Source organism: Fusarium venenatum (genome assembly GCF_020744135.1).
Source record: "Fusarium venenatum strain MPI-CAGE-CH-0201 chromosome Unknown EDB82scaffold_4, whole genome shotgun sequence".
Taxonomy (NCBI): domain Eukaryota; kingdom Fungi; phylum Ascomycota; class Sordariomycetes; order Hypocreales; family Nectriaceae; genus Fusarium; species Fusarium venenatum.
The window spans coordinates 2,905,150-2,923,033 of NW_027072132.1; the positions used below are offsets into that span (position 1 = coordinate 2,905,150).

Here is a 17,884-nt window from a genome sequence, read left to right on the forward strand (position 1 = left end):
AGACGGAATGACGGAATACAGTTTACAGTAGAGAAACGCCACTAAGGACCCTGTAATTCGTCCGCTATGACGCTGTTCAGTGGGCCAGGAATTAGCGGGTCTTTCATAGGGATAGTGGACGGGCAGCCACACCTGGAACCCAATACCTCACTGCTATTCGTGAACTCGTAAAGACAGGTCAAATTAAACGTTCATAAGGCTAGGAAGTCAGATCTAACATTATTACCAAACGCGAGGTTGGGGCCTCTTTTATTCTGCATAAACAACTAGATGGGGTTTCCAGTCATAATCTCTGTTCTCCCAACGACATAAAAAATGTCTTGTTTGCATCTAGACTAATAATGCCCAATTAAAGTAGAGCCATAAGGAGAAACCCCTTTCAAAACCAAACCTGGGTGTCCAGTTGTCCACTGGCCACGAGATCCAGGAGACAATCCCCTTCGGCTTTTGCTGCCATCTTAGACTCACTTGCGCTTCTTGGCATTGCCGGTATCCGAGCCAGTAGTCTTGGCTTCGGCCTTGACATCCTCAAACAGTTTGTCCTTGGCCTCATCCTTTGCCTTCTTGTCGTCGATAGCCTCATCTTCACCACCCTGGCCGAATTCGTTGACACGGGTGTAGTCAATGCGGTAGGCCCATCGCTGGTACAGATACACGAAGAAAATCACATCGTCTCGAAGAGTTGCCAGGCGATGTAGGAAGGGCATCTTGATGGTAAAGGCGAACAAATCATCGATAAAGGTGTTGAGAAACTTGTACATCATGGCCTTGGCGGGCATGTGAGCAACACTCTTCAGACGATAGTTGATGTACAGCGAAGGAACCATCATGAGGAATCCGTAGGCGTAGACAGATCCTACAAGGGTTGTGATGATGTAAGAGTACCACGACTTGTGGGAATCGTAGTAGAGCGAGTAGATGCCGTATGCAATCAGGAGAGGAACTCCAGCAATGTACATGTACTTGAAGGCAATCTCGTCGTATTCCTTGGTCTTCTCCTCGGTCTCCGTCAGTTTCTGCTTGTCCTCGAACGCGATAGTGTAGGGGAGAAGTGATCCAGGTGCGCCAGGACGGACGCGAACGTTAACGACGGTGGTGATCTTCCAGAACTCAATAACTATGCCTACTACCTGGGATCCTAGGATCATCCAGCTGGTGTTCTGCGAGTTGTCAAGGAGATACAAAAAGATGACAGCTTGCATAAAGACATTGGCCAAGATGGAGCGGACCGAGATACCAACATTGTCCTTCTTCTTACGATAGTGGGCAATGTCGGATCCAAAAGCGAGCGTCTCGAGAATCATATGCAGAATGCTGACCACAATGGTGACACCGAGCAAGATGGGGTTAGAGTCAAGAAAAACTTCCTTGATCATCTCGATTTCTGTGCCGTCACCACCGCCAGGGAGCGAACTACCGAATGCAGCTTGTTTAGCAGCCTCCTTGGAGTTGTACTCAAGGGTAGCCATGATTTGGAACTGCCAGCTAGCCAGGTTGTTGAGATCAATGCGGAGAGGAAGCTCCTTGACGGTATCGTTAAGAAGGGTCATCTTGTTTGTCAATTGCCAGAAGTTGTTGACAAAGAGAACAGGATCTATGCGAGTCAGTTGTGTGCGTTTCTTGCGGCTGCGGTTACTTACAGTACCAGGCATGTTGGCCTGAACCATCTCGGGCGCCAGTAGCCTCAAGTCGTACATATTGTCGCATTTGACCAGATATCGTGGCAAAGTCCTTGACACCCATATCAGGAATGAAAGAGAAGCTGGCGTTGGGGTGGTAGTAGTTGGCAATGATAGGTCCGGTTGGCTCCTCTTCCTCAGGTTCCTCCTCTTGTTTGGACGTATCCTCCAGCAGGTTTCGGGTCTTTGCAACCTTTTTCTTGGGAAGATACTGAGTCAATGGCCAAGTAAAGTAGTACGCCTTGGAAGTATCATAGCCGGGCTCCTTGGGGTCGAGGTTGCTTCCAGGGAGACCCACGTAGAAGTGTCCCCAAAGAGTGCCATTGTGCTGAACAGCGGGCGGGACAGTAAACTTGGTCTCGATCGTTCGCTTGTCAGACTTGTTGCTAAGGTGGAAATCCTTTTCCTGGAGCACGAGATATTCCTCGGGGACGGACGAGATGGGAACTGGGTTGAAGGACTGCGAGAGGGTGACGGTGATATCGACGTGGCTGTCTTGAGGCCAGATAGGCGCGATATTCTTGGGGATGCTTCGATATGTAGCGGCCACGTTGAGCTCCTTCGGTCGAAGTTCGAAAGGGGGAATGCCCTCGACGTTACCAGGAACTTTGATAGCCTCACCGGTCTCGGGGTTGGTGATGGTTACTCCTTTCTGGTCCTTCTTCAAGGCAAAGTTCATAGCCGCATTGAGACCAAAGTAGATGGCACCACCAAGAAGGAGCTTGTTGAAGCTGAAGCCCTGTATGTAAACCCGGGTCAGTAAATCGCTGGGAATCAGGATGTTTGTGCTATGGTTCGCGATCACTTACACTTCCGCCTCCGCCTCCCTCTCGCTGCTCGCCTTGGCCACGAGGCAAGACCTGTGCTTCAGCCATGGTGTCTGTTTCTAGCTCTGTACGAGCAATGGGGAGTAACAGACGTAGTGCAATGGGTTTAGAAAAGCCCTGCGAAACACTCACTACCTTGGTACTGAAGTCAAGGTTGTTAGCTGTTGCACCTAATGCGAGATGTGTTTGGTTGGTCCAAGTTCAGATTGATTGCTTGGGAAGGTCCCCCGGTCGGATAAATCCCCTCGCCAGTTGACATTGACGTGCTGTGAGCACCCACGAATAGCGATTGGCCACCAGAACACGTACCCCTGTGGCCTCTGACCGTTAGGTTGGTTATCTACTATCGGCTCGGAGATTGACCACGTTTTGAAAGCCTACATCCACTAAAAGCGAGTTAAGATCCAGTGCATCATGGCTTGGAAGATCAGCCCCAGCCCCATGCCTACCAGCCTGCCAGAGGATTGATTACTGGCAGTAAATGCCCGCCATTCGACGCTTCGATGATGCTTGAAACGAGACATTGTTCCATTCACAATGCGAGATCCATGCTAAACCTTAGTAGGGATCGCCCGAGACTAACAACCTAGGAACACACCTCATGTGTCCAGCTGACCTCTATGAACCATCCATATGCTATTGTCCAGTAACGTAACTCGTGGCAATCGCCGCTGCTTGTTTGTATGTAGTGGCACGACTTACATGAAATGCCCCCATGCATGAAGCACGGCCGCAAGCCGTATATCTACTCGAAGACGTGGCTCCCTTCATGGACGATCAGGTGTGAACAAGCCAATAGGCGGCCTGGGCATTCATAACGCAGGTTTGTATTGGGCTGTCCATGTTTGTCAACTAACCGCTAGGCTATTCCGACAGTTCCTCTATATAAACCCTCTGCTTTGTGACTCTTTTCTCAACTTGTCTCTTGAGTCAGCTCCGAAATTGATGCTTAAACTTTGACTCATCTGGAACATTCGCCAACAAGTTTCTTGCCCCATTGCCACATTAAGTAGGTACCTACTTAGTGCTCACTTACCGAGACAAGACCACCTCCACCAGAACTGTCACTCTTATATCAAGTCAAACCATCTCTATTTTAAACAAATATATCTAAACTTCATCCTGATATCTTCTGAAGAACAGCATCCTTAGTTGAGAATAGCACTTGGACAGCCTTTATTATCAGCAAAAACCCAACAAACCAGTACATCATGACTGCCGATAGCACAATCCCGTCGCAGGCCGCCGTTGCCTCACAAACCACATCAAACGGTCAACCTCGAACAAAGATTTGCGTCTACTGTGGTTCTGCTCCCGGCACGAGTCCTGCTCATATTGAAGCTGCTCGCGCACTTGGAAAGGCCATGGCTGAGAACAACATTGACTTAGGTGAGTCACTTGCATTCCCCAAGGCGGACCGCCGAGAACCCGAACATTATCGCGGGCCGCCGACCGCCGCCTCCCGGATATGCCCCCAGAATGACTCAAAATACTAACAAGTGACGATAGTTTACGGAGGTGGAACTGTCGGACTTATGGGCGAGGTGGCGAAGAGCCTTTGTGCCATCAATGGTCCTGACTCTGTTCATGGCATCATTCCTGAGGCTTTGGTCAAGTATGAACGAGACGGCACTTATGGAACTGTCAACGAGCACAACCACATTGTGCCTGAGGAGTCTGTCTACGGTCGCACAACAGTCGTCAAGGACATGCACACTCGAAAGAAGCTTATGGCCGAGGAGGTCTTTGCTGGTGGTCCTGGAAGTGGCTTCATCGGATTGAGCGGTGGATTTGGTACTATGGAGGAGATCTTCGAGACAACTACCTGGAACCAGCTTGGAATCCACAACCGTGGCATTGTTCTACTCAACATTGAGGGCTACTGGGACGGTATCGTTCAGTGGATGGATCGTGCTGCCGAACAGGGCTTTGTGAAGCCCGCCAACAAGAACATCTTGGTCAATGCCGATACCCCTGAAGGCGCAATCAAGGCTCTCCGCGACTACAAGGTTTCGGATGCCATCTATCAACTCCAATGGGGTAGCCAGTAAACTATCTAAGACGCTGGGTTCGGTCCCGATTTAGAATTGCATTTTGGAGATGGCTTGGTGTTTTTATGGTGCTATACGGATGGTAATTCAACCTGCATTTCTAGGATAGGATAGACTGGTGCTCATGAATAGACGGCATGATGACCCCGATAGACAGGCCAGATAAACTGGTATATCGAAGTTATGTGGCAGAAAAAAATCAAGGAATCTTGGTCCCCAATATACGTAGCTATAGGATGTCAATGTACCATTTTACATAGCTTAAGCTTCTTGGTATAAAGTCTGTCGGTTATCCAACCCGCCTGCCACGACGCTTGCTTTGATCTCGAATGATTAAGATTCATGAAAAGCTGCTTCTGCAGCGCATAATACTACATGATCTATACCGACGCCGTATGTCGCACCATAATTTGTGCCAAGTTTAGTTGTCAACATCCATACCCTCTCCCTCGCCTTCTTCCGCACCACCTTGGCTCTCGCCAACACTCTCAATCCAGGGCTGTACTGAGTGGCCGTCGTACAGTTTGAATGGCTCGACCTTCTTCCTGCCATCCACTATGTTGATGCCCACTACGCCGACGGATGTGTTCTCTACTGAAAGCTCCTTGTCCTGGACCAGACTTTCTTTCAAGGCCTTGAGACCATGCTGAATCAGCTCTTCTTTCGAGCAATCGGCAAAGGAATCAATGTTGCGCTCAAGGTATGTTCGGGCCATTTGGCTTCGTGCGCCAATGGCAAAAGCAAGCATCTCCTCTGTCATGCCTGAGGGCTGGAACTCGAACAGGTGAGGACCACGCTCATCAACACCGGCAACCAGGAGACCAACGCCGTATGGTCGCTTGCCGTACATCTGGGTGTTCATCTGGGCCTTCTCGCCAATCATGTCGACGAGGGATCGGAGGGGGATGGCACGGCCATAGGTGAGTCGGTGGCCTAGGCATTGCTGCTTCATGAAGTTGGAAAGAACACGGGCATCGGAGGTAAGGCCAGCGATTGCGATACCGGCATGTTCGTCGACGGTGAAGAGTTTCTTCTGGTAAGATGAGAGTTCCTCGGCATTTCGCTGTTGAGATAGAGTCAGAGACCATTCATTCTGGAGCTTATGCATTGGGCAAGAGCGGGAGGGAAAACGGGCAATACCTTGACAGCGCACAGAACGGCGTGAGTCTTGCTAGCAATACCGACAACAACAGAGCCCTGCTTCACTGCCTCTGCAGCATACTCGATCTGGAATATCCGACCCTGGGGCGAGCTGGGAATAGTTAGCTTGGTGGATGTGGTGAGGAAAGAGCTTGGTGACGTACAAGGTGACGGAATCGTTATCGTAGTTGTTTCGAAACATGATGAATTTGAGCTACCCGAGTAATTTTGTTAAGGGCGTTATTCGGGGCGGGGTTGTGGTGGTGAGCTTTGCTGGGATTAATAGTTGAGGTTGGAGATAGTAAGGCAGGTAGAGTTGAGGTGTACCCGCGCAGCATGCGTACCTACCGTAGCCAGGCAGCTCAAGCTTCGTAGCCTGGTCGTACCTTCCTGCTGCCACATGCGTATTCTGCCGCGGAAACCCCGCCACACCGCCTGCCGAAACAGATAGCTTTCATGATGACATCCTATCATGGAGAAATGATCTCACAAGGGCCAGCAAGAATAAGACACTGATTGAAGATGGAACATTCATTTAGCCAAGTCAAGGAGAGAAATTGCCATTCAAACAAATTTCTTGTATGATACTTTTGATATCCCGCAATCGGCAATTACACTTTTTGGCCTCTTTTATTGATTATGTGTTCGCCCAGTATTTGCACAAAGATTCAAGCATAGTTTCTTGCCTCGACACCATGTCAACAAAGGACTTCATTCTTTGATCTAAAGAGAAAGACCTTTGCCGGAGACTCCCAAACGAATTCTCGGAGCTTTTATCATTCTGTGTTATTGGATATTGTTTAAGCAAGGAATGGTGAGTAGATACTCGGCCGTTTGCTGCCATAAATTTGAACTATAAAATAAGAGGACGTATAAAAAATAATTGATGTTGAACTCAGGGCGCATAAATACGGTTATTTGTATACTCAATTGAGAGAAATTGGAATTTTGGCTTTATCATAAAGCTTTCGACCGATTTTCGTGTCTTGAAACGGCATCGACAAGCTTTTTGTTCATCAACATTTATAATCGTTCGTATTGGACGCCGATTTACGTATACAAAGCTACAATTAAAAGTGTTGAGAATTTGTGTTTAAGCTTGAGCAGTAAAGACACAACCAACGTTTTCTTAAAACATGTGTGCATGTATAGAATAAACCCGACAGCGTATAGACTACAGGGTATCTGTACCCTTTCTATAGGAACAAACATAAAACTCTCTTCTGTTTTCGTAGGTTCATGAGAGAAAGATCTGCGCTATTGGGTTCACTAGTCGATATTTGATGCGGAGCTAGTAATGTAGTTGGTGATTGATAACTTGGGTATTTTGCTATAGTATCGACGAATAAAATCTGCACTTAAAAAAGCCATCACGGTTCACGCTTGCTAAGCCGTTGACGAATGCAGAATTGATTGCTGAAAACTTCTGACAGATATCAATTATCACTCATTTCCGCATTATCTTCTTGTCATACCGAGATACAACTTCTAGAGTCATACGTTGAATATCGGATCCCTTCTTGCTGGGCATTTCTATTGGATGACTCACTACGACTTACATATTTGCGACTTTTAGACAACTCCAATTTTTTTACTCTTTAGCATATTCACACAATTCACCTCGAACCACATCCAACACCATTATGCCTTCCAGATCTGATATCACGTACTTCGGCGCTGGCCCAGCCCTGCTGCCCACAGACGTTCTCGAGACGTCCGCCCAGGCTCTCGTCAATTTCCAGGACACCGGATTGGGAATCGCTGAGCATTCTCATCGCTCAGAGTTGGCTACCAACATCATCAACGAGGCTAAGGCTGATCTCGCTTCTTACATTGACATTCCTGAGGACTACGAGGTTCTTTTCATGCAGGGCGGTGGTACTGGAGAGTTCTCCGCTACCATGTACAACCTTGTTGGCGCATGGGTGACCAAGAAGAAGGCTCAGATCGTCGCCAACCTCAAGGCTCCTGAGGATGACCCCCGTGTTGAGCAGGAACTCAGAAACGCTGTCGAGAAGGAGCTCAAGACTGACTACATTGTCACCGGCGGCTGGTCGCAAAAGGCTTCTGAGGAGGCTAAGCGACTGCTTGGCCCCGAGCATGTCAACATTGTTGCTGATGCCCGTCAAATAAATGACGGCAAGTATGGCAAGATCCCCGAGGGGAGCACCTGGAACCTCTCCAAGGACGCTGCTCTCGTCTACTACTGTGATAACGAGACTGTCGATGGCGTCGAATTCCCTGCTTTCCCCCAGTCTCTGGCCCCTGGCCCTGATGGCGAAGGTCCTATTGTTGTGGCCGATATGTCTTCCAACATTCTCTCAAGGAGAATCCCTGTGCAAAACTTCTCTGTCATCTTCTTCGGCGCACAGAAGAACCTTGGCTCTACCGGTATCACCGTTGTGATTATCAAGAAAAGCCTTCTCCCTCCCAAGACTCCTCAACCTTCTGCCTCTCTGCTCCGAAAGCTTGGCCTTCCTATCCCTCCTATCATCTTCTCTTACGAGACCATCGCCAAGAACAACAGCCTTTACAACACCCTCAGCATCTTCGAGTAAGTAGTTTTCTAAAGCAGGTTTGATACAAAGTTGCTGACAAAAGACAGCGTCTACATCGCTGGCCAGGTCCTCAAGAAGTCGATCAAAACCTACAACAAGGTCGAGGGACAAGAGGCTGTGTCTGCCAAGAAGGCCGAGCTCATCTACAGTGCTCTTGAGGCTCACTCTGACATCTACAGAATTGTCCCTGACAAGTCTGCCCGTTCAAGGATGAACATCTGCTTCCGCGTTACCAAGAACGGTGATATCGACGCCACTGAAAAGGCCTTCCTCAAGGAAGCCACTGCTCAAGGTCTCACCGGCCTTAAGGGCCACCGCAGTGTTGGTGGTATCCGCGCCAGCAGCTACAACTCCATTACTCTGGAGGGAGCTGAGAAGCTCGCCAAGTTTATTGAGACATTCGCTACCTCTTAAGGGGAGCTAGCTGGGAAAAGTGTTAGATATATATGGTTTGATGAGTTTACGGATGAGATTCGTGTATGAAAAGATGAATAAATAGTCAACCCAAATGGAGGTTGAATTCAACATACTCCATACGATCGAGGAAGAAAAGTAATTAACATGGGATTTTCATCAAAAGAAGCGGCTGATGGACAGGCAGTGATTGTACTGTTGCAATGGGTGAGACCTAAGAAGGACCTGCACTACTACAGCATTGAATCCAGTGGACCCTAGCGCTGTAGCAGTCGAGTCTTGAGCCTGTAAAAGTTTTAGCTCATTCTGCGTATTCTGCGCATTCAACCCATCAATTAATCATCATGCTGATACATTTCATCTTCGAACAATCCCAATAAAATACACGTGCTCTTCTCCAACCTGCTCGCCGATGCTGAGGCGTAACCTTTGTCCGAAGAGGCTCTATTGTGCTGCGAGTCCCTTTCGAGTCCCTTTTAGTTTTAGAATCCGAATCAGTCCTCAGCTTTCATCATCACAACCATGTTGTCCTATCGCTAGACCAAGATCATTCTCGCAACAGTCATGGGCTACTCATGAGTCAGAAGCCGTCTCCAGGCTTCCAATCGTGGATGACACAATATACGCCCTGTCAACAGCACAAGGCAAGGCCGGTATTGCAGTGATCCGTGTCTCTGGCCCGTCATGTCTTGAGGTAAGCATATTTCAAACCATGCAAAGTATATACTAACCAAATACTAGATATACAAGGCATTGTGTCCATCTAAACCACTGCCAAAACCAAGATTTGCAACGGTGCGATCACTCTATGATCCATGCTCTGCCAAAAACCAGCCTCTCATTCTAGATTCGGAAGCTTTGATTCTCTACTTTCCCAATCCAAAGACTGTAACTGGCGACGATGTCCTGGAGTTGCATGTTCATGGAGGATCAGCCACAGTCAAGGCAGTACTGGCAGCCATTCCGAAATGTGCCACTGCGCATCGTATTCGATATGCAGAACCCGGTGAGTTTACGAAGCGTGCCTTCTTCAACGATCGACTAGATCTTGCTCAGATCGAATCATTGAGCGACACCCTAGCAGCAGAGACAGAACAGCAGCGTCGTGCAGCCGTACGTGGTAACTCTGGGTCTCTTGGTCGGCAATACGAGGCGTGGAGGGAACAGCTGTTGCTGGCTAGAGGAGAAATCGAGGCTTTGATTGACTTCTCCGAAGACCAACATTTCGATGAGTCCCAGGCAGAACTGCTGCAAAACGTAACGGCGCAAATTGCCAGAATGCTACACAGCATTGAGCTGCATGAACAAGGAAGCCAACGGAGCGAGCTTCTGAGGAACGGAATTCGTATCGCATTGCTGGGCCCACCTAATGTCGGTAAGAGCTCTCTCATGAACCTGATCGTCGGGCGCGAGGCTTCCATCGTGTCTGGCGAAGCAGGCACTACGCGAGATATAGTCGAAGCAAGCTTGGATATTCGTGGCTATTTGTGTTCTTTTGCAGATACGGCAGGATTCCGATCCCAGAGCTCGCAAATTACCAACGAGGCTGAGAGTGGCGCAATCGGGGCCGTGGAAGAAGAAGGAATACGACGAGCCAAACAACGAGCTTTAGAATCGAATCTAGTCATTGTCCTAGCTTCAGTGGAAAAGAGCCCGGAAGGATTCTTTTTGCAGTACGATGAGGAAACACTCGATCTTGCTGCAGGGGCTGAAGATTGTCTAGTCGTTGTCAACAAACAAGATGCAGCTGATAAAGTGCATTTTGAGAAGCTTGTTCAGGAATTTAGACAAAGTGCTCGACTTCGGGCCCCCAAGCTGGCGGCGGCGGAGCTCGTGTCGATCTCGTGTAAGGAGGCTCAGACAGGGTCATGGGAAAGCAAGGACCCGGGCGGCATTCAGGCCGTGATTACCAGGCTCGTGGCATCCTTCGAGAAAATGACATCCATGCCTATAGACCTCCAGGATTTGTTGGGTGTGACGGAACGTCAGCGCCAACTCCTGATCAAGTGTCGACAGCATTTGGAAGATTTCATGGTGGAAGCTACCCCCGAGGAGGGCATGGACGCCGACACGGTCCTCGCAGCCGAGTATCTGCGATATGCTGCGGATTGCCTTGCCCGGATCACAGGTCGGGGCGAGTTTGGAGACGTGGAGGACGTTTTGGGAGTTATCTTTGAAAAGTAAGTTTTGGCTGAGTGGATGCTGCGTGTTTGACAAGATGCTGACTTGAAGTGTTAGATTCTGCGTTGGGAAGTAAGCGACTTATAACGAATACCACTGAGGAGAAGGTTGCTAAAAGAGCTGAATGTCTATTTCGTCAAGGAAAGGTCTATAAGCCAACGCCGGTCTATCAAAGTTGGGTTAATGTGCCCGAGTCGACCACCAGGGCCACATCTAGTCAGAGAAAAGAAAGTAGAAGAGAGACAATTGAAATGAAAATGATGATAAAAGAAATAAGGAAAGATACAATGCCTGTTGCTCGCTGCTATGCCATGCCAATGCTGATGCAAACCCAATCCCACTATGCTTGTATGTCCTTCTTTTTCCAAATCCAAACGTGTGATGCTGTTTCTATGCCCAAGACTATCCAAACGCTGATGCCGATGCTGATGCCAAAAGGAAGAAAAAAGAAAACTCCATAATAATGCTGAGGGGAGAAACAGGTGTATAAACAGAAAACGCCCCATCCATGCTTAGGTTACCGCTTTGTGTATGCTTTTGAGAAATTCCAGACGATTGACAAGATTTTACTCGTCATCGTCACTGGGGCCATTGTAGCCAGAGCGGCCCTTGTTGCCCTGAGAGTTGTCGTCGTCGTCGGGGCCGTTGTAACCAGATCGACCAGAGTCTCCCTCTTCAGGCTCATTGTAGCCAGATCGACCACGGCTGTTTGTGGGCTTGGAGTCAGAATCATCACCATCCTTGTTGTAGCCACTGCGGCCGAAGGAGCGGGTGGAGGGAGCAAATGTGAGAGTGAAAGCAGCCATTGTAAATGTAGTGTATGAGTTGTTTGGGCTGAGAGTAAATTGAACAGAGTTGAAAGTTGTAGTTGAGTTAAGTTGTTGTTGTGTGTAAGTGATTAGAGTTGAAGAGTGTGGATGCTATTAGATGAGATGGATGGAAGATGTTGATGGTGATGATGTTTTCATTTTCAAGTTGACCCGGGTGACAGGACGCTTATATACAAATTACTTCAAGTACAGGCAGAAGTAGGATAAGGGATTTTGGTAGGCGATGACTGCCAGGAGACGACGGTGGAAGGCTGACGCCTATTCGGGTCCTGTCATGACGATGGGTCAAGCACACCCTACGACAGGGATACAAAATAGCAACATTAGTACTAAGGTATACACGCTAGGGGAGGGTACAAGGCTACAGACAAGGTAGATTGTGCATTGCCATTATTCCGTGCATGGAAACTTCTTTGACACGGTTGTGGGAACAGTCATCATCTGGGAGATACTAGTAAAGTCAGGACAGAGGACAGAGTACGCCTGCGCCATGTCGGCGAGCTGACAGGGGCCGGCATCTGGACTATGAGTGGTGGAGGGACAGCATCGTAGGGCTGAGGATGCTTTGGGGACCTTGCATCGCAGGGGTTTTCTTGGAGTCTTCTGTTTGACAACAAATCTTCGCCGGGAGCGGAAGACCCGGGCCGTATCCAGTCAAGTGAGTCGAACAAGTTGCGGTGCGTATTACGGGGACAGATTGGCTTACGGGGGGCTTGGACAGGGAATAAGAATAAGCCATAGCCTCCTTGAAATAAACAAACACCCCTGGACCCATGCCGTTGTCATACATGCTTCGTAGTACTCCACGGCTCTGCCCATGGAGATATCATCTTGTATTTGCAGCATTATCATGATGGTAATCTTTGACCCCCGAAAAGATATGTTTCAATACCACATTGTTAGTCAGGGACTGACGAGGATGATGACGGAGCTTAGATACGTAAATACGCGACAATACGTCGGGTAATTCGTATCTCGATCCTACTTCCATCCCATCCGACGTTTTGACCACCCATCTATTGATTGTCAATGTAATTCGGCATACAAAACGTCATAAAGGCTGACAAATGAGGCCGTGTGATATGATTCCAAGCAAACTCCGGCAATGTTCGGAGTCGGGGATGGAGATTACAAGAGAAGATGAAGATAATATGGGAGTTGCCAATAATGGAATCGACCCTGGTTGATGAATTACCCTTCTCAATGAATGCGTCTCGACATGTGCTCAATTGAGTGCGCGTCCTTAATGGTTCATTCTGTCACATGGAGGGTTCGACAAGTTTAAGGGTTGCCTAAAAGACAAGACATTTACATGAGGCACCATGATAGTCAAGTTAGTAAGTATAATGCATCACTTATTTTGTCATCATCTTTGTCATGCCCCCCAAAATGGCGGCTGCAACCATTAAAGCCATGACGCGACTTCCCCATTGGCATGCATCGGTCAAGCCCGTGGGTTCCGCCTGCCGAAGTGACAAACTGCCCCGGATTCCACTTTATCCCACCTTCCCAACCCATCTCATCCCATCCCTTCCCTTCCTCGGGCACCTCAACTTAACTCAATCTCATCTCCGCCTTTCTTACAAGCATAACGCTTGGGCTTTAGAAGCTTGACCGAATTTCCCTTTTCTCTTATCGTGACTCATCTTACAATCAGTTCAACTTAAGCATCCTGGTTCAAATGACTGCGCTGCACAAGTCCCTCGTGGGGGCAGCAGCGGAATGAAACGTCACACTTGAGACAAGGTCTTGGACTTATAAAATGTACGCACATGAAGTAATCGCCGCCAACACCCTTGAACAGCCTATTCAAATCTTATTATTGGATACCCGGCATACTCTGGTTCCGGCGGCACGGCACCTACAGCATTACCCGTTCGTAGGTTGGGTCGGGTCGGCCATGTCCAGGGCCATACCAGTACCATGGGACCTAATTTCTGAGTATCCCGCCGGATCCATTCAACCTCGAACTGGGGGTTGCGATTCTTACCGAGATCTATGGTACCGCTTGCTATTGGCCAGACCCCCAAACACGCAGTGATACGGCTCGCACCAATGGCCAGCGACACGGAAGCCAAACGCCAAATGTCTCCTCATATGGACAAACCTTTCGCTTGATCTATCAAACTAATGAATCTTTGGTTGCAAATTCGCATTTCCCATCATAATGTCATGTGTCAGCGCATCAAACAGCCGCAATGAGACACAATTCTCACCTTGCAGCCAACACTAAACCCCTTGCCGATAGTTAAGCGCTCAGGCGCTTTATAAATAGAATATGTGTTACCATTGGACAATTGGCGCGTTATCGCACGATCTGACTGTTTTCGCTAACTAGCTCGATGCATAGCCCTAGACATTATCTAATTTACCCAATCACTGTGCTTACTTACTACACTCACCACCACGAGGCGTTCTCCAAGAAATCAGCCTTGCAACCTGAACCGAGCTCTGCTGTTACCGTTCCTACCTAAGCCCTAGAGCCATTGACCCGCCTCTTGTCATCCTGGCTACCTCTGAGACATTGCGCTATGCCACAGATACAGCCATTCTGATCCTAGTGCTCATCACCCGATGTTCGCTTCGTTTCGTTTCTCGAGCTTACATTAGTCCCCTGGGACATGTCTCGGGAAGGATCCCCAACGCTTGCAGGGGTGTCGTGCAGGGGTCACCCTTTGGTCCTGGGCTTGTGGTTGTACTACTGCAGGTAATCTGTAGGCTAAATGTCTGCCTTGGTTGAAGATCTGCAGTAGTTTTCAACTCTATGCATTGGAACAGTTGTAAGCTCTGGCTCATTGCTAAGAATGGCTACGGCATGCATCTCACAAGTCTCGGCAGTGACTCTACGTCTGGGAATAGTAGCACGCAGAGCTAGGCACCGGTTAGGAATCACTGAATCTAACTATAGCTAATGCTGTTGCAACAATCCCGCTGACGTTGACTACGGAATTTCGTTTTCGAATTGACAGCCCTCGGTCGATTGAAGAAGTTCCGCCGAAGCCACCAAATAGTGATAGTCTGTCGATACACAGTACAGCTCAAGAACCTGACAAGGTACAGAAGGACAAATCACAGTTCTTTGTCCTCCACAAGTGCAGAACGAGAGTGGGAGGCTCTGTCCCTGGCTTACCCAGAATGTCATAATCATTCTATCCCTGTTTCCCGTTCGTCGTTCCTAGTTCCTAGTTCCAACGCACCACGCCTTCACACGGGTCAAGGATGCGGTAGGAGCCGTACGAGTGCATTTCCGGTTTCTTGGCTACGAGCAAAAGTCTAACCAATGACTGGTAAATCAAGACTAGTATGTCTACACAACCACACCGTCCATCAAGCTGGCCATACAGAACCTTTTCTCGCTACCCACTCAAAGCTCATCTCTAACATGAGCCTCCGTGCTGGGGTCATCCATAGCCATGATCTTGACGACCAGACTAGTCCATCCAGTGAAATGCTGTGTTCGTTGTCCAGCTCCCGTCTCAGGATTGTACTGCTCCCAGGCAAAGCCTGTTTCTTCCCAGCTCTTGTACACCGTGTCGACAAGATTCTTGCGCAGACGCGAGAACAAATCCTTCGCCTTGGCTTGAAATGGGCCTTCTTGCGAAGCAACATTCTAGATAGATACGTCAGCATTTGTACTGTTTCTTAAGCACCCTGTTATCAGGTACTTACTTTAAGCTGAGACACGGCAAGATAGTTCATAGGCATCCACACTGGGCTGCGCCAGTAGTTCTCGCCAGTGTTGTAAAACTCATCCTGCTTGCTCAGGCTGCGAATGCCATGTGGACTCCAGAGGTGATCCTCGTCGCCAATCAGGTCAAGAATCTTGCCCAATTTGGGGTCGTCAGCCTTCATGAGACCAACCAGGAAGGGGAACAGGGAAATGTAGCCCTTGTGGCATACGAGTGCGTGCTCCTCGTAGTCGTCGACAAAGGCATCGCAGTAGCACCCCTCCTTTTCGGACCAGTGGAGGTCGTTAAGGTTGTGCTCAATGCCGTCCAAATTATTCCTGTACTCATCTACATCTTCAGCCATGCCGAGGGCGTCTGCAATGTTCATCAGGGACTTTGTCATAAGGCCCACCCAAGACATGAGATCGACATGCAGCTCGCTAGGGGATGGGGGCTGGGGCCGAGGATAGTCATCCAGGCCGCTGGTAAGGATGTGGGTTTCAGTACGGCCTCTCCATCGATACGCCTCCTTAGTGGAGTACGCCTCGCGATCGTAGCTCTTGATGTCACCACGCTGGGTTTTGCGGAACCAATCATACTGGCGGCGCAAAAGAGGATACAACTTTCGCAAGTAGGTCTCGCCTAGTTCGATGTTATCGAGGTGGGCAGTTTGCAAAAGATCTGCCCCGATCAAGCGGTCCAGCTTCTGGGGTTCAGTACCGTTGGCTGCACGAAGGCGCTCCATAAAACCCTCAATGATAAGGAAAAGAGTGGGAGGGTTGGCGTAGTGAGGGTATTGAACTTGGAACTCAGGAGGCACTTTGCTACGAGCTTCATGACCCAGGATCTGCTCGCGAGCGATCCAGCCATCGTCATCCATGGTGTTGTACCAGCTCTTAACAATTTCAAGAGTCAGGTCGATATCCCAATCGGCGATAGGGATGAGGTGGAAACCTTCATCCCAGAGGAAACCACGAGGAAAGAAGGGACGAGAGGGAACGCTAGTAAAAAGCTCGTAGGGTCCTTCGAGATCTGGCTTTGTGCGGCCCCTGGCGTTTGCAGCTTCAACCCAGAATTCTTCATCCTCCTCCTCATATTCAGGTGCATAGGATCGGTCAATGATTTGGTGACCGTGGAAGTACCCAATGCCGCCGACAAGGTTAGAAAACATGCTCTTGCCGAACTTCTTGTATTTCTCGAGATTGAATGGCTCTTTGAACTTGAAAGTGCTTGTGAACCGTTCGTTGAAGATCTCGGAGGTCTTCTTGATCTGCTCGGTGACTTCTTCAGGGGTGAATTCCTTTCCAGAAGAAGCCGATGAGAAAATGACATCGAATTCGAAGGGTCCCTCGAACGTCTTCTCTACAATCTGGACATTGGCCTTGGCTGGCGCGTGGGCAATACGGTATACCTGCCATGGCGGCGGAGGGTCGCTTTGGTCGGCTTTTTCTTGGACGGGCGAAACAGCCTCTTGAAGCTTCTTAAATACAACGGGCTTGCCCTGCCAAGTATGGTCGGCGGGAACGTCTTGGGGGCTTGAGACAATGGTTTTGTCTCCATGTCGGTCTTCGAGTAATTTGTTGTTCGACGTGGGATGGTTTCCGGTTCCCTTTGTCACCAGGAGTTTGTAGTCGCCCAGGGTTTTGGAGTTTCCGCTGAATGTGACATCGTCCTCGAACCCAAACTGTGTGCCTTCACCCTCAACCTCGAGCTCGCCTTCGCCATCCTGAGCGATATAGTAGAACAGCATGGTTTTGGTGTCCTTTGCGGCACCATCTCGAAGCTCGCCCTTAATACGGGCAGCCCAGCTTCCACCATGGCTGCCTCCTGGAATTTTGACAAATGTAGTTGTCAAGTCAATGTTGTTGCCCTTGTCGTGAATTGATTGCACACCGCCTATTCGGGCATCGTATTCATCCCATCCATAGCCGTGAATGTCTTCTCCTTGTTCACAAGTGTATCTAAATCCTGAGACTAGTGTTAGTAGATTCTGGGGAAATAAAGTGTTTCACATACCATTTTGAATGTCTTGGTAGTCGTCGACCTTTGCCCACATGAGTCCCGTCCACAACCCATCTGGCGTTCGTGGCCGCACACCAAAGTACAAGTTGGACTTGTATGGACCCCAAAAGAGGCTCTGGTTATTTTGACGGCCAATCTCTGTCGTGAGCACAGATGAGGCTTCATCTGCGGCTGAGGCGCCCAGGATGAGTGTCGCTATCGACACCCATTGGGCGATCTTGACCATGATATTGAGGAATAAAATACCCCTTAGCTTGCCACTGGAGATAAATTCGTGGATGGAGTTTTGGGACTTGTAAATAAATCCACTACCGTAATAGGTGTGTTGCAGCTTACAGACAGACGAAGCTCCAGAGAACACGTTGGGGCTCCGAATTTACAATGACGACGCAAGGCTGAAACTTTAGAAATCCGGGGTTCAGAGATAGAGCTTTGACCAATCACTTTGCTTCACCAGCCACCGCCACGTTTCTATCCATCTCCACATTAAAGTTGCTTTCTATCAGCCTTATGT

The 17,884-nt window shown here is 48.9% G+C and overlaps 7 protein-coding genes across 7 annotated transcripts; 3 read left to right on the forward strand and 4 right to left on the reverse strand.

Moving 5' to 3' along the window:
* Nucleotides 1-146: 146 nt before the first annotated feature.
* On the reverse strand, nt 147-2,906 carry EDB82DRAFT_513806 (cleft lip and palate transmembrane protein 1-domain-containing protein). The gene is made up of 3 exons (XM_025737863.2): nt 2,489-2,906; nt 1,641-2,418; nt 147-1,594 (listed from the first exon to the last, which is right to left on the reverse strand). The coding sequence occupies exons 1-3, from the start codon at nt 2,552-2,554 to the stop codon at nt 465-467; spliced, it is 1,974 nt and encodes a 657-aa protein (XP_025592681.2). The 5' UTR covers nt 2,555-2,906; the 3' UTR covers nt 147-464.
* Nucleotides 2,907-3,717: 811 nt separating this feature from the next.
* On the forward strand, nt 3,718-4,557 carry EDB82DRAFT_529476 (uncharacterized protein; the record flags this gene model as incomplete). Its single annotated transcript, XM_025737864.1, has 2 exons — nt 3,718-3,895; nt 4,016-4,557. 2 exons carry the CDS (start codon nt 3,718-3,720, stop codon nt 4,555-4,557), a joined length of 720 nt encoding a protein of 239 aa, XP_025592682.1.
* Nucleotides 4,558-4,809: 252 nt separating this feature from the next.
* Nucleotides 4,810-6,047, reverse strand: EDB82DRAFT_310929 (nucleophile aminohydrolase). The gene is made up of 3 exons (XM_025737866.2): nt 5,862-6,047; nt 5,698-5,809; nt 4,810-5,620 (listed from the first exon to the last, which is right to left on the reverse strand). Exons 1-3 carry the CDS (start codon nt 5,897-5,899, stop codon nt 4,979-4,981), a joined length of 792 nt encoding a protein of 263 aa, XP_025592683.1. The 5' UTR covers nt 5,900-6,047; the 3' UTR covers nt 4,810-4,978.
* Nucleotides 6,048-6,844: 797 nt separating this feature from the next.
* Nucleotides 6,845-8,959, forward strand: EDB82DRAFT_513812 (pyridoxal phosphate-dependent transferase). The gene is made up of 2 exons (XM_025737867.2): nt 6,845-8,251; nt 8,303-8,959. The coding sequence occupies exons 1-2, from the start codon at nt 7,341-7,343 to the stop codon at nt 8,667-8,669; spliced, it is 1,278 nt and encodes a 425-aa protein (XP_025592684.1). The 5' UTR covers nt 6,845-7,340; the 3' UTR covers nt 8,670-8,959.
* Nucleotides 8,960-10,930, forward strand: EDB82DRAFT_513814 (GTP-binding protein TrmE N-terminus-domain-containing protein). Its single transcript, XM_065608945.1, has 2 exons — nt 8,960-9,363; nt 9,411-10,930. The coding sequence occupies exons 1-2, from the start codon at nt 9,082-9,084 to the stop codon at nt 10,851-10,853; spliced, it is 1,725 nt and encodes a 574-aa protein (XP_065463319.1). The 5' UTR covers nt 8,960-9,081; the 3' UTR covers nt 10,854-10,930.
* A 31-nt stretch (nt 10,931-10,961) lies between these two features.
* On the reverse strand, nt 10,962-11,656 carry EDB82DRAFT_529480 (uncharacterized protein; the record flags this gene model as incomplete). The annotated part of the gene is made up of 2 exons (XM_025737869.2): nt 10,962-11,016; nt 11,421-11,656. 2 exons carry the CDS (start codon nt 11,654-11,656, stop codon nt 10,962-10,964), a joined length of 291 nt encoding a protein of 96 aa, XP_025592686.2.
* A 3,280-nt stretch (nt 11,657-14,936) lies between these two features.
* Nucleotides 14,937-17,736, reverse strand: EDB82DRAFT_310991 (glycoside hydrolase). The gene is made up of 3 exons (XM_025737870.2): nt 17,365-17,736; nt 15,350-17,316; nt 14,937-15,290 (listed from the first exon to the last, which is right to left on the reverse strand). The coding sequence occupies exons 1-3, from the start codon at nt 17,594-17,596 to the stop codon at nt 15,045-15,047; spliced, it is 2,445 nt and encodes an 814-aa protein (XP_025592687.1). The 5' UTR covers nt 17,597-17,736; the 3' UTR covers nt 14,937-15,044.
* Nucleotides 17,737-17,884: the final 148 nt, after the last annotated feature.